The following is an 11,075-nucleotide window of genomic DNA, read 5'->3' on the forward strand; positions in this document are numbered from 1 at the left end:
CTTCCAGGCAGAACTTATCCCATGCCCTAGAAGTTGACTATCTTCTCATCATTCCCCATGTGACAAAATCCCAACCTGTCAGCTTTCTCTGAGAAAGCCAGACAACAGGGCAGACTGTCTCATAAATTTATCATAACCCACATATGGGGGAAACAGGGAATGGGAATTAGAGGTCAAAGGCCTTAAGTGGGCCCTCCAGCAGAGCAACAATAACAATATGCCAGGAACGGAGGAGGTACAGCTCTAAAAAAAGCCACCTAGGGGCACCTGGCTGGCTCAGTCAGTGGAGCATGTGATTCTTGATCTCTGGGTTGTGTGTTTGAGCGACATGGGGTGCAAAGATTATTTTTAAAATCTTAAAAAAAGGGATCCCTGGGTGGCGCAGCGGTTTGGCGCCTGCCTTTGGCCCAGGGCGCGATCCTGGAGACCCGGGATTGAATCCCATGTTGGGCTCCTGGTGCATGGAGCCTGCTTCTCTCTCTGCCTGTGTCTCTGCCTCTCTCTCTCTCTGTGACTGTCATAAAAAAAAAAATAATAATAAAATAAAATAAAATCTTAAAAAAAAATAGGGCTGCCTGGGTGGCTTGGTTGGTTGAGCATCTGACTCTTGATTTGCACTCAGATCATGATCTCAGGGGCGTGAGATTGAGCCTCGTGTCAGGCTCTGCACTGAGCATGCACGGAGTCTGCTTGAGATCCTCTCTCTCCCTCTTCCTCTGCCCCCCACCCTGGAGCTCACACTCACTCTCTCACTCAAAACAAAACAAAACAAAACACTTCTGTAGCAACATCTAAAGCTAATAAAGTCCCTTCCTTTTTTGGGGTTTCATCAGTCAACAGCTTGATGCTGGGAGCTCCGCACACCCTTTCCAGCCCAAGTCACTGCTGCGGCGTATTCTTCACTTTTGCAATCTTAACACAGAATTCATTTGATCAACAATCTCAGTTGAGGGATTCCCAGGTGGCTCAGTGATTTGGTGCCTGCCTTTCGGCCCAGGGCATGATCCTGGGGTCCCAGGATTGAGTCCTGCATCCGGCTCCCTACATGGAGCCTGCTTCTTCTCTGCCGGTCTCTCTACCTCTCTCTCACCACCTCGTATGGCACCTGTCACCCTCTAGGTGCTCAGTAAGTACAGGTGGAACACATGAATAAATATAAATGTTAACATTAGTAAAGATTGATAGATTTTTTTTCTTCTATAAAAGAAAAAATCACTCAGTGATTCTCATTTCCGGTGGCTCAGCTTCACAGGTCCTCTCAAGCATTTATTTCTTTTACTTCCTTTCTCTAGTGGTTCAAAGTGACAAGCTCTTATGACATCAAATGAGGGACACTGTGTGTGTGTGTGTGTGTGTGTGTGTGTGTGTAGGGGGGGTAGACGGACACAAAAACAGTAAGTCTTACCTTTTTCTCAATGTAACACCTGCCTGGCAGCCAACAGGGTCCGGGGGCGCAGGCAGGCCCATCTCCCCACCTCCTGACTCTGGGGTGGAAATTAAAGAAATTTCAGCCAGTCCTTGGACATGTGGGGGCAGCACCAGCCAGACAGTGGAGCCCCATGGGCTGCTAGGGTGGGGCTTGGATTGGAATCCTGTCTCAGGTTCCAGGAAACACCTTCCTGTGTGAGCAGCCCACTAGGAGTGCCTGCGACTGTGAGTCACTCCCCGCCCCCCACGCCGGGGAGGGGTGGGTTTGTGCAGCTTCTTTATCTGCCAGGTCAGCCTGTGGCCACAGAATGGGGGGGATTCAAGAGGATCTCTCACTCAGGTAAAGAGAATGGTGAAGGGCCTCCTCCCAGGGCACTCACAGGGAGGGAGATAGAGCCGAAAGGAACCATCTCCACGGAGGATCTTCTAGGAGAGGCTCAGGGTGCCACGGGAGTGCTCTGCAGGGAACGGGGCACCACCTGTCAGGCTCAGCGAGGGCTTCCCAGGAATGACAGGACACCTGTCATGATAGGAAAGGAAAGGAGTAAGGACACCGGAGGACACCTGAGAAGAGCAGAATGAAGTGCCAGGAAGCAGGCACAGCACTCTCCAGGCAGGAAATGCTGGCTTCAACTGGGGCGTGCAGTGGAAGCCCAGATGGAAGGGGATGGAAGGATCCCAGAGCCGCTGGGGTGCAGAATCACCAGGAACTGGATATGAGAGGATGAGGACAGAGCAGAGCCCATGGGTGAAGCCCAGACTTCCTGGTTGGACCACCAGGTGGGTGCTGATCTCTGTAGTTGTGATTGGATCACAGAGGCTGGGAGGAAGGTGATGGGCTCTGCTTCGCCGCGCTGGGACTGAGGTGTTAGTGGGCCGCGAGAACGGAGGTATCCAGCAGGCTGGCGGGAGAGGTCTGGGATGGAGATGATCTGGGAGCCCCTGGTGTATGTACGTACGGAGAAGGTCACCTAGGAGGTCCGGCAACCGTGTTTAAGGGGTTGGCAGTAAAATTAGGAGGCTCAGTGGCTGGCTTCCCACCACCTGAGTCGCGGGAATATCCTGGGATGCCCTTGGGAAGGAAGCCAGGGCAACAGAGGGCCTAGGGAGCCAGCCCAAGCCCTCCACCGCCGAGTCCTAGCTCTGCTGACCGAGGCAAACTCTTCTGGCCCCAAGATCCTCTCCCAACTGAGTGCATGCAGCCTGCCCCCACCCCCAACACTTCCCCTGTGGCTGGTTACAAGGAAGTGATGTATTAGCTAACTAAAGCAGATGAAAAGCACAAAGTTGTGTGGCACTTTGGGGGCTGGGGCCCCATGGATTCCCAACGATACCTTCCAGAAGGTTCCAAGGGAAGGAATAGGGGGCTTCCCCCACCCTCCCACCCCTACTCCCACCCCGGGGGTTAAAGACACAGGGACTGTAGCCCGAGGAGACCCCTCCTCACCCATGAGAATGTAACGTACCTCCCCCTCCCCGTGAGGATCCATCAGATTCTGAAGAGCTGCCACGAGACCCCTCCCCACACCTCCTCCCTCCCTCAGAGGCAGGCCAGGCCATGGGGGGTGGGGGGAGGCGATGGAGGGTGGGGGATGTGTGCTACAGCGTACCACCTCTCCCAAGTCACCTCCTCCTCCTACTTCTGGAACAGATGCTGAGAGACACATGTGAAATGCAGGAGGGCCCTTGTCCATCGAGAGGTCAAAAGTGCGGGCTGCCAGAACCAAGCTAGGAGAACATGACACTCATTCGGAGGGCGCATGCCCTTTGCCAGCTCCAGGCAGAGGGTCCTGAGGAATGTCGCTGAGTATGGTCACTTGGTGCACTTGTCTCGGTGTCACTGGCTTGGACAATCCCACACCCAAAAGGAGGAATGGCAGGATCAGAGGGGCTGGACTCTACCTCTGGGAAGTGGAGGCAGTAAAGCACCCAGTCTTGTGACTTAGGGGCAAGAACAGAGGCCCTCTCTCCTCTTTGCCCTGTCCACAACCAAACCCTTCACTGCCTACTTCTGTCGGGCGTCACCATTCTTCTTGGCCTGGCCACCATCTTTGACACTCTCTTCATGCTTCCTCTACGCTTTGCGGACCCCCCAGACTATGGCTTCTCTTGCTTATTGCTTTTCTGGCTTCATCTCTTCCTCTCCTGTCTCTCTACGAGCTTAGTGTAGACCCTCATCCCCCTGAACTTGGGATATTACCGACTTCTTATTCTGTTTCACCCTGACTGGTCTAACACCAACTGCAATAAGCATCGGATGCCTCAAGGTACAGTCTGTTTTCCACCAGCCAACACTCATTTCAGATGCCAACCATAAATCTTACAAGTCCCTAAGTAACCACATCTCTGGCCAACTGGCTATAAATCCCACAGTTCCTGAAATGCCCAGAGGTTCAATAATTCACTGAAACAACTCGAACTAAGGGAAGTACTATACTTTTGATTGCTGTTTCACTCTAAGGACACATAAATGTAAGATCTGGAAGGGTCCTGGAAGGAGAGCTTCCAAGCTCATTCCCTGACACATCAGTGTGTTTGCCATCCAAGAAGTTCCCTTGAGCCTTGATGTCCAGAATCTTTATTGGGGCTTGCTTTTTTTTTTTTTTTAAGATTTTATTTATTTATTCCTTCATTCATCAGAGACACACACACACAGAGAGAGAGAGAGAGAGAGAGAGAGAGAGAGGCAGAAGCAGGCTCCATGCAGGGAGCCGGACGCGGGACTCAACCCCCCCCCCCCCCCCCCCCCCCCCCCCCCCCCCCCCGCCAAGGGGCACCTGGGTGAGTCAGTGGTTGAGCATTTGCCTTGGGCTCAGGGCGTGATCCCGGGGTCCAGGGATCGAGTCCCGAGTCCCGCATCGGGCTCCCCCCAGGAAGCATGCTTCTCCCTCTGCCTGTGTCTCTGCCTCTCTGTGTCTCTCATGAATAAGTAAATAAAATCTTAAAAAAAAAAAAAAGTGCACAAGTCCTCTCCAGTGTCACTGTTTCCAGCTCCTGCCACCTGTCCCTCACTGCACCCTGGCCAAGCCAATACACTTCCATCTCCCAAGATACGCCCTTTCAAAAGTTCCAAGTCGGGATCCCTGGGTGGCGCAGCGGTTTAGCGCCTGCCTTTGGCCCAGCGCGCGATCCTGGAGACCTGGGATCGAATCCCACGTCGGGCTTCTGGTGCATGGAGCCTGCTTCTCCCTCTGCCTGTGTCTCTGCCTCTCTCTCTCTCTGTGTGTGTGACTATCATAAAAATAAAATAAAAAAAAAAAACTTAAAACAAAAAAACCCAAAAGTTCCAAGTCTTTGCACCTGATATTCCTCTGCCTAAAACACCCCTAGGATGCCCTGGTGAATTTTGGGTCAACCTTTAATACTCAAAGTGTTCCCAGCAGTCCTTGGTGAGGCAGGGATCATGACCTAACTGCCTTTGTATCTCCAGCTTCGGTAAGGGGCCCCAAAATGAGGAGTCCCCTGGCCCCAGGGCCATGAAATCATTAGGGTCCGTAAGTAGAGGCAGCACTTGGAACCCCGTGGGTAAGGCGTTTATCCATTCATCCCACAATACCTAATGGCCCTGTTATGTTCTGAACACTGGCAGGCGCTGGGGATTAAACACGAATGGAGAAATCAGCTGGGAGAATGTAACTGGGCGAAAACTTTTGAGAACATTCTAAAAAATCAATGAAAGAGAAACAACAGAGGGTTTAATCCGTGTTTTCCTCCAGGTGCGTGTGGGGGCGGCCAGCCTCTCCACCCCACCCACCCCCACCGAGTTCTCAAGGCAAGATTTGAGACGGATTAAACGCCTAATCCGCGGGTTGGGTCTCGCCTGCAGGAAGGGCCTCACACCTGGCCCCACTGTTCCCCTAAATCCCCGCATCCGGGGAATTAGCGGTCGGGTTTGCAGCTCGCTGCCTCCAAGTCCCCCCCAAGAAGGGAGCTGCAAGACCTTCAAGGTATTCTCCCGATTCAGGAGACCCCACCCAGACGTCAACCCCTTGCCCGAGCAAGGGTCCCCAAGGAAGGTCTCAAGCGACAGTCTCAGAAGGCGCGACCTCTTTAAAGAAGGGAGACTGTGGGCGCGGGCTGGAGGGCACCGGGCGCTCACAAACCCCGGCGCCAGGGTCGGACCTCGCCGCTTGCAGCCCGCGGCAGCCCCCAGGTTCCGCCCCCGCGAGAGCCAGGCTTCCGGGAGCCGCCCCGCTGGGCACCGCCCCCCAAGGCGCAGACGCTAATTGGCCAGCGCGGCCGAGGGGGCGGGGCCAACCCGTAAAGGGGCGGGAGCTAAGGTGGACCGGAGGCGGCGGCGGTGATGGTGATGCCGCGTGGCCACACGTGAGTTTCTTCTATATCTCTCTGATGCCCGCACCCAGTCCCAGGCCCATGGAGCCCACGCGAGACTACCCGCTGTTCGGGGGCGCCTTCTCCGCCACTCTGCCTCCGGGGGCCCTTGACGTAAGGTGAGAAGGCGCGAGCGCCGCGGACCCGTCCGGTGGGATGAGGGGAGAAGCGAGGGCTCAGCCGGTGGGGGGGGTCTGCCTCGACTCTCTCCAGCGACCTGCGACCGGTCCCGGACAATCAGGAAGTTTTCTGCCACCGCGTGACTGACCAGAGCCTGATCGTGGAACTTCTGGAGCTGCAGGCCCACGTGCAGGGCGAGGAGGCTGCGCGGTGAGGGAGGCGGCCGCCCGCGCGGCTGGCCAATGGGAGGGCCGGAGCCGAAGAGGTGGGCGGGGCCTGCGGCAGGACGGTTAATCAGGGCCGTGAGACAGCCCAAGGGCAACACCTTATCGCGGGAAGTGAGCGAAGCTTAAAGGGCTCGATGATGCTGGGCAGGAGGGAGTGGGCGGCCGGTCACCGTCCCTCCCTGACCCCGCCCGCGCCCCCTCCTCTAGGTACCACTTTGAGGACGTGGGCGGGATGCAGGAGGCTAGGGCCCTGCAAGTGGACAGTGTGCAGCCCCTCCTTTCGGAGAACCTGGCTCTCCGGAGCTACTGTCAAGAAGCCTGGGTCCTCTCTGGCAAGCAGCAGGTAGCTAAAGAAAACCACCAGGTGAGAGCACGGGAGTGTGAGATTCCTGGAGGGGTGATGGGAGGGGCCCTGGGGGGCGGGGTCAGGTAAGCATCTTGACCCTGATCCCTTCAGGTAGCAAAGGACGTGATGGTGCACCAGGCTTTGTTGCGGCTGCCCCGCTATCAGACTGATGTCCTGGTCACCTTCAATGAGCCCCCGTAAGGAGGACAGAAAGGACACATGGCTCATGACTGGGTCCCCCAGGAGGATCTGCTGGGAGGGGCAGAGCGGGGAGACTGGCTGGTGGGGTCCTCCAAGAAAGAGGGAGAGGGCCAGAGGCTTGGGGTCCTCCTGGGAACAGGAAGTGGGACTGTCACCACCTGAGGCCTGGATGATGTTCTTTCTCCATCTGTTCCCCCACCCCCAAGCCCTGACAATAGGTTATCTCTTGGTCCTGAAAATCTGTCACTTCTGCCCTGGAGCCTGGGTGACTTTGAACAGCTGGTGACTAGTCTGACCCTTCACGATCCCAACATCTTTGGTCCCCAGTAAAGATGCTGAAACACTGCGTAAAGCTGCTGAAGCACACAGGGACCCCGTTCTGCAAGGGGACCAAGGAGTTGGATATATGCCCTTAATTCCTTCCCTGTGCATAAACATAAGACACCTCCTGTCTGCAGAAATAAACTTGCTTTATAACGAAGATAATATCTCTGTGCCTTGCTGAATCCAACAAGACACCTGGGTCCCCCCTGGTTCCTTTTGGTCTTGGAGTGGGGGGTTAAAAGTTTGTGCATAGGATCAGAAGGGGACCCAAGGCCATCCACATAAAAGGAGGGAATACTTTGGAGTGATTGGCTCTGCCCTGAGAGAGGGGGTGTGACGTGTCCAGGAGGATGGGTAGGGAAGGTTTAAAGTGACACCCAAGGAAGGGAGGCAGACTGTTCCTTGTAGTGATTTAACCCTGAGAAAACAGATGGGGAGTGGTGTTGGCTGTCCCCCTTGGGTGGATGACAGGTCACCTGGTCAGAAGTCACCAGGATATAGTAGTGGAGGCAGAAGTGTCCAAGGAGTGCTGATTTGGTGGTGTGTGCAAGAGTGGCTGTTGTCATTTGGTGTACGTGTAGTAGAGGGTGCGTAACTGGTCCCAGAAGAAGAGGGAAAGGATGGTGTGGGGGCCAAGGCGGAAGTAGGAGGCACCTATACCCTTGTACATGCCAAAAATGCCCTCTGTCCGAGCAGTTTGCAGCAGAGCATCCAGGATCCCCCGGTACATGAGGCCCTGAGAGCGGGTTGAGAGGGAGGGAGAGCACAGGGAAGGAGTCTGTCAGAGCCCACCAGGGGCGTCATCTCAGCGGGCTGCATTTTAGGCTGTCCCACCTGCACCCACAATTTGCTTTCACCCACCGCCTGGCCTTCCCTGCCTGCTGGCACTCCAGAGTACCCCCTTACCTTGCCCCGAGCATCTGTGGGCTGGTTGTAGAGCCTTGTACTGGCCACATCAAAGGGTGTCATGGCCAGGACCACTGCAATGCCACTCACCATGGCAGCCACCAGAGCAACCTTCCAGCTCTGGGGAGGAAATATCTAAGGGTGGAGGGAGGAAGAGAATTTTGTCAACCAATTGTTTAACCCCTGGGAAAGAACGGGGCCCTGCCCTGGGGATAGAGTAGAGAGCCTGTAACTCAGGGAGCTCCCAAGGGCAGGATGCTCCAGCACTCAGATGCACCATCTGGGATGAGGTGACAAGAGGATCATGGGAAGGGCGTAAAGAGTCTGTGACCCTCAAGTCCTCCTGCCATTCCCTCGCATCGAACATCACCATGCGACATTCATGGGCCCCAATTCAGCTTGCCCTCCCACTGCCCGCACCCCCAGTGTGGCCCCATCCCTTTTGCCGGGCAGTACCTCCCACTGAGTGATGAAGTCCTTGGTGGATGAGAAGGTGCAGAGCTGGGTGGAAGAACCGATGATAACTCGGGGCAGGCCGCCCAGGGCCCCACGCCACAACCCCACCAGACCATGTTTCTGGCCAATCTTGCTTAGCGCCTGAAACATGCCCTGGTAGGGGGAAGACCACGGGGGCGGGCTTCAGTCACCCCGGCATCAGGGAGCTGCCACCTAACCCTGCCAAAGAGGGGTCTTGAACGGGTACCCGGTGTCTGGACAACCAGTTCCATGTGGACTTAGATTTGGAATGTTTCTATCACCCGCACTGTTCTCTTCCTCACCACTCCACAGGAGGGGCAGGGGGTGGGTGCTGAATCGGTGGGCTAGGCAAGCCATGGCTGCCTTGCAGCAGTTGGGCACGGGCAGAGAGCTGCGGGGTGGGTGGTGCAGGAAGTGGGGGGAACGGGAAAGAATGGGCAGGGACCCCAGTAGGGTTGGAAAACACTTACCTGATGCTTATACTGATGTCCTACAGCAATTTCTGAGGCTGCCTGTGCCTGCAGGTGTGTCTTTACCTGGGGACAAGAGAATGTCATGGCCTACGGCCCAGTGGTCAGCCTCCCACCTCAAAGACTTGAACGCCTGACCCTATCACACTTCCTCCAGGGTGTTCAGCAAGGAGTATCCTTTTAATCTGATCATTGTTGTTGTTCCCACTTAACACGTTGGTCATGAGACTCTGTGTCCCTTGGCTCCGGTCCCAGGGGATGGATCTCCTAGCACTGCAAGATACCCCACGCCCTCTACATCTTCCTTCCCTTGGGGGTTGAGTGGGGGATGGACAGGTTAGAGAATGGCAACATTTCCTAAGACTGTCCCTGTTAGGCAGCACTTGGGTGTCCGGCCTCTCATGTCAGCTCCTATTCCCAGACTGGATCTCTAGTTACCACCATGACCAGACTCCTCCATCCAACTCTGGGGCAGGTTGCCGTAAAACTTGCTCTCTGGCTCCCAAGCCCCAAGGAGGCATGTGGAGGCTGACTTTGGAGGGGTCACTGTTTCTGAATGTCATATCCTAGGAGTGAGACCAGATTTGCCTCTCTTATAGAACTGCCTGACCGCCAGTGTCTTCCAGGAGGAACACTAAGCAGAACCTAGTCCTAGCAGCAAGCAGCTGTGTGACCTTGAGCTGGTCACTTCCCTTCTCTGGGCCTCAGGCTATTGATCCTTTACCTATTCCAGAAAACTCAAAGGAGGAGACTGTGGGATTATAATTCTGTGGTGCCCAGGACTCTCCCTCATCCCTACACCCACTGACGATGTTACTCAGATTCTTCATTGTTCCCTGCACAAACCCACTTCCAATCTCAGTGTCAGATTGTGAAGGCCCAGGCCCCACCCTACACCAAGGGTCTGCCTGGAGGCCCCAGGCAAGACCCTTCCTCTCACCATGTAGATGGGGCTCCCCAAATAGGCTCCCATGACCCCAGCCAGGGCCCCAGCTGCTGCGCTTCGCGGAGGGCTGAGGGTGCCTTCGGCAGTATGCAGGTAGCCTCTGGCCTCAGCCAGGCTGTAGGTGCCCAGGCGGATGCCATTCATCAGGAACTGGTATAAGAGGGCAGGGGCCAGTCCCTTCTGCAGGGCAGCCAGGCCATCCACCCTGCCGATGGTGATGAAAGCGTGGAAGACATTTCGGTAGTGCCGCTGGTAGGTGCCGGGGGCCTTCAATTCTCCCTGCAACTGCATCCTGGTCTTTACCACCTCCAGAGGGTTGGTGAACACACAGGCCCCGCAGGCTGCCAGGCCGCTCATCAAGAAGTCCATGGTGGGGTCGCAGTGACAGGAAGTGACCCAGGAGTAAGAAAGTAAAAATGAGCCTCAGAAATGGAGTCAGAACTCAGGGGGTAGGCCTCCGTCTTGGCAAGTTTGGACTGCAGGAGGCAGGAACTGAGAGATTTGGGGTGAAGAATGTTAGGGTCAGATGTCAAGAGGTCAAAGGTTAGCTGGAATTTGGGAGTCAGGAGCTGGCAAAGAGAGAAGGAAAAGGAGTTTAGGAGAGTCTGGTGGGAAGGTTATGGCAGTGCCCCGTCGGTCACGGGATCCGAGGTCAAGGAGGGGCAGAAGCCAGGCGGATGGCAGGTGGGATGATGGGGATGGTCAGCCACGGGCCCGGGAGCAGGGAAGGGAAAGGCGGATTGGGGCGATGGGAGCCGAGAGAGAGAGGAAAAAGAAAACCAGCAGGTTACGGAGGAAGAGGATCCGGGAGGAGATCGGTGGCGTCTGGATCGGGGGTGGGGGTGAAGGAAGTCGGAACTCCGGGCCGGGGATGATGTCCCCAGGCAGCTGCCGGAGCTCGCAGCAGCTCGGCCCGGGGAGCCTGCGGAGGCCGGGCCGCCACACTCCAGCAGCGGAGCGCGGCGCCCAATGGGGAGCCGAGGCGAGCGGGGGCCGGCAGCGCCAGCCAATCAGCGCCGAGCCAGCTCCGCGGCCAATGGGAGGCGCCCTCGGCGGCCCGGCCCCCGGAATCCGCGTGGAGAGCGTTGGAATTAACTCTCCCCGCGCCGGCGCCGGCGCCCGCGCCCCAGACTCGGGGCTCCGGGAGGGGCGCCCCGGGGGCCGAGCGGGGAGGACAGCTTGGCGAGCCGAGGCCGAGAGCCGAGGCAGCAGCCCCCTACTGGGCGGGGGATGGTGGTGGGGTGGGGTGGGGTGTTGGCGCCGCTCCCGGGGCAGGTGGAGGGCGCCCCTCCCTTCCC

General features: G+C 56.6%; 2 protein-coding genes across 5 annotated transcripts; one reads left to right on the forward strand and one right to left on the reverse strand.

Moving 5' to 3' along the window:
- Positions 1 to 1,181: 1,181 nt before the first annotated feature.
- On the reverse strand, positions 1,182 to 10,746 carry SLC25A35 (solute carrier family 25 member 35). Of its 3 annotated transcripts, XM_035717087.2 has the most exons (6): positions 9,772 to 10,746; positions 8,832 to 8,897; positions 8,341 to 8,493; positions 7,885 to 8,019; positions 1,809 to 1,948; positions 1,182 to 1,484 (listed from the first exon to the last, which is right to left on the reverse strand). In XM_035717087.2, the coding sequence occupies exons 1-6, from the start codon at positions 10,144 to 10,146 to the stop codon at positions 1,313 to 1,315; spliced, it is 1,041 nt and encodes a 346-aa protein (XP_035572980.2). In that variant the 5' UTR covers positions 10,147 to 10,746; the 3' UTR covers positions 1,182 to 1,312. The 3 variants fall into 3 exon arrangements, with proteins under 3 accessions (XP_035572980.2, XP_035572981.1, XP_025284213.1); XM_035717088.2 differs by lacking the exon at positions 1,182 to 1,484 and having other exon boundaries at positions 1,628 to 1,948; XM_025428428.3 differs by lacking the exons at positions 1,182 to 1,484; positions 1,809 to 1,948 and adding an exon at positions 7,106 to 7,714.
- On the forward strand, positions 5,676 to 7,140 carry RANGRF (RAN guanine nucleotide release factor). 2 transcript variants are annotated; one of them, XM_025428429.3, is made up of 5 exons: positions 5,678 to 5,879; positions 5,974 to 6,090; positions 6,315 to 6,471; positions 6,565 to 6,650; positions 6,861 to 7,140. In XM_025428429.3, the coding sequence occupies exons 1-5, from the start codon at positions 5,779 to 5,781 to the stop codon at positions 6,982 to 6,984; spliced, it is 585 nt and encodes a 194-aa protein (XP_025284214.1). In that variant the 5' UTR covers positions 5,678 to 5,778; the 3' UTR covers positions 6,985 to 7,140. The 2 variants fall into 2 exon arrangements, with proteins under 2 accessions (XP_025284215.1, XP_025284214.1); XM_025428430.3 differs by lacking the exon at positions 6,565 to 6,650 and having other exon boundaries at positions 5,676 to 5,879.
- Positions 10,747 to 11,075: the final 329 nt, after the last annotated feature.

This window comes from Canis lupus, chromosome 5 (genome assembly GCF_003254725.2).
Source record: "Canis lupus dingo isolate Sandy chromosome 5, ASM325472v2, whole genome shotgun sequence".
Lineage (NCBI taxonomy): Eukaryota > Metazoa > Chordata > Mammalia > Carnivora > Canidae > Canis > Canis lupus.

Coding starts and splice junctions, on each gene's coding strand:
- RANGRF (XM_025428429.3), top strand. CDS start 5,779: ATGCCCGCACCCAGTCCCAGGCCCATGGAGCCCACGCGAGACTACCCG. Junction 5,880..5,973: donor CCGGGGGCCCTTGACGTAAG/GTGAGAAGGCGC, acceptor GACTCTCTCCAG/CGACCTGCGACCGGTCCCGG. Junction 6,472..6,564: donor TAGCTAAAGAAAACCACCAG/GTGAGAGCACGG, acceptor TGATCCCTTCAG/GTAGCAAAGGACGTGATGGT.
- SLC25A35 (XM_035717087.2), bottom strand. CDS start 10,146: ATGGACTTCTTGATGAGCGGCCTGGCAGCCTGCGGGGCCTGTGTGTTC. Junction 8,494..8,831: donor GACATCAGTATAAGCATCAG/GTAAGTGTTTTC, acceptor TCCCCCTACCAG/GGCATGTTTCAGGCGCTAAG. Junction 8,020..8,340: donor ACTTCATCACTCAGTGGGAG/GTACTGCCCGGC, acceptor CTCCACCCTTAG/ATATTTCCTCCCCAGAGCTG.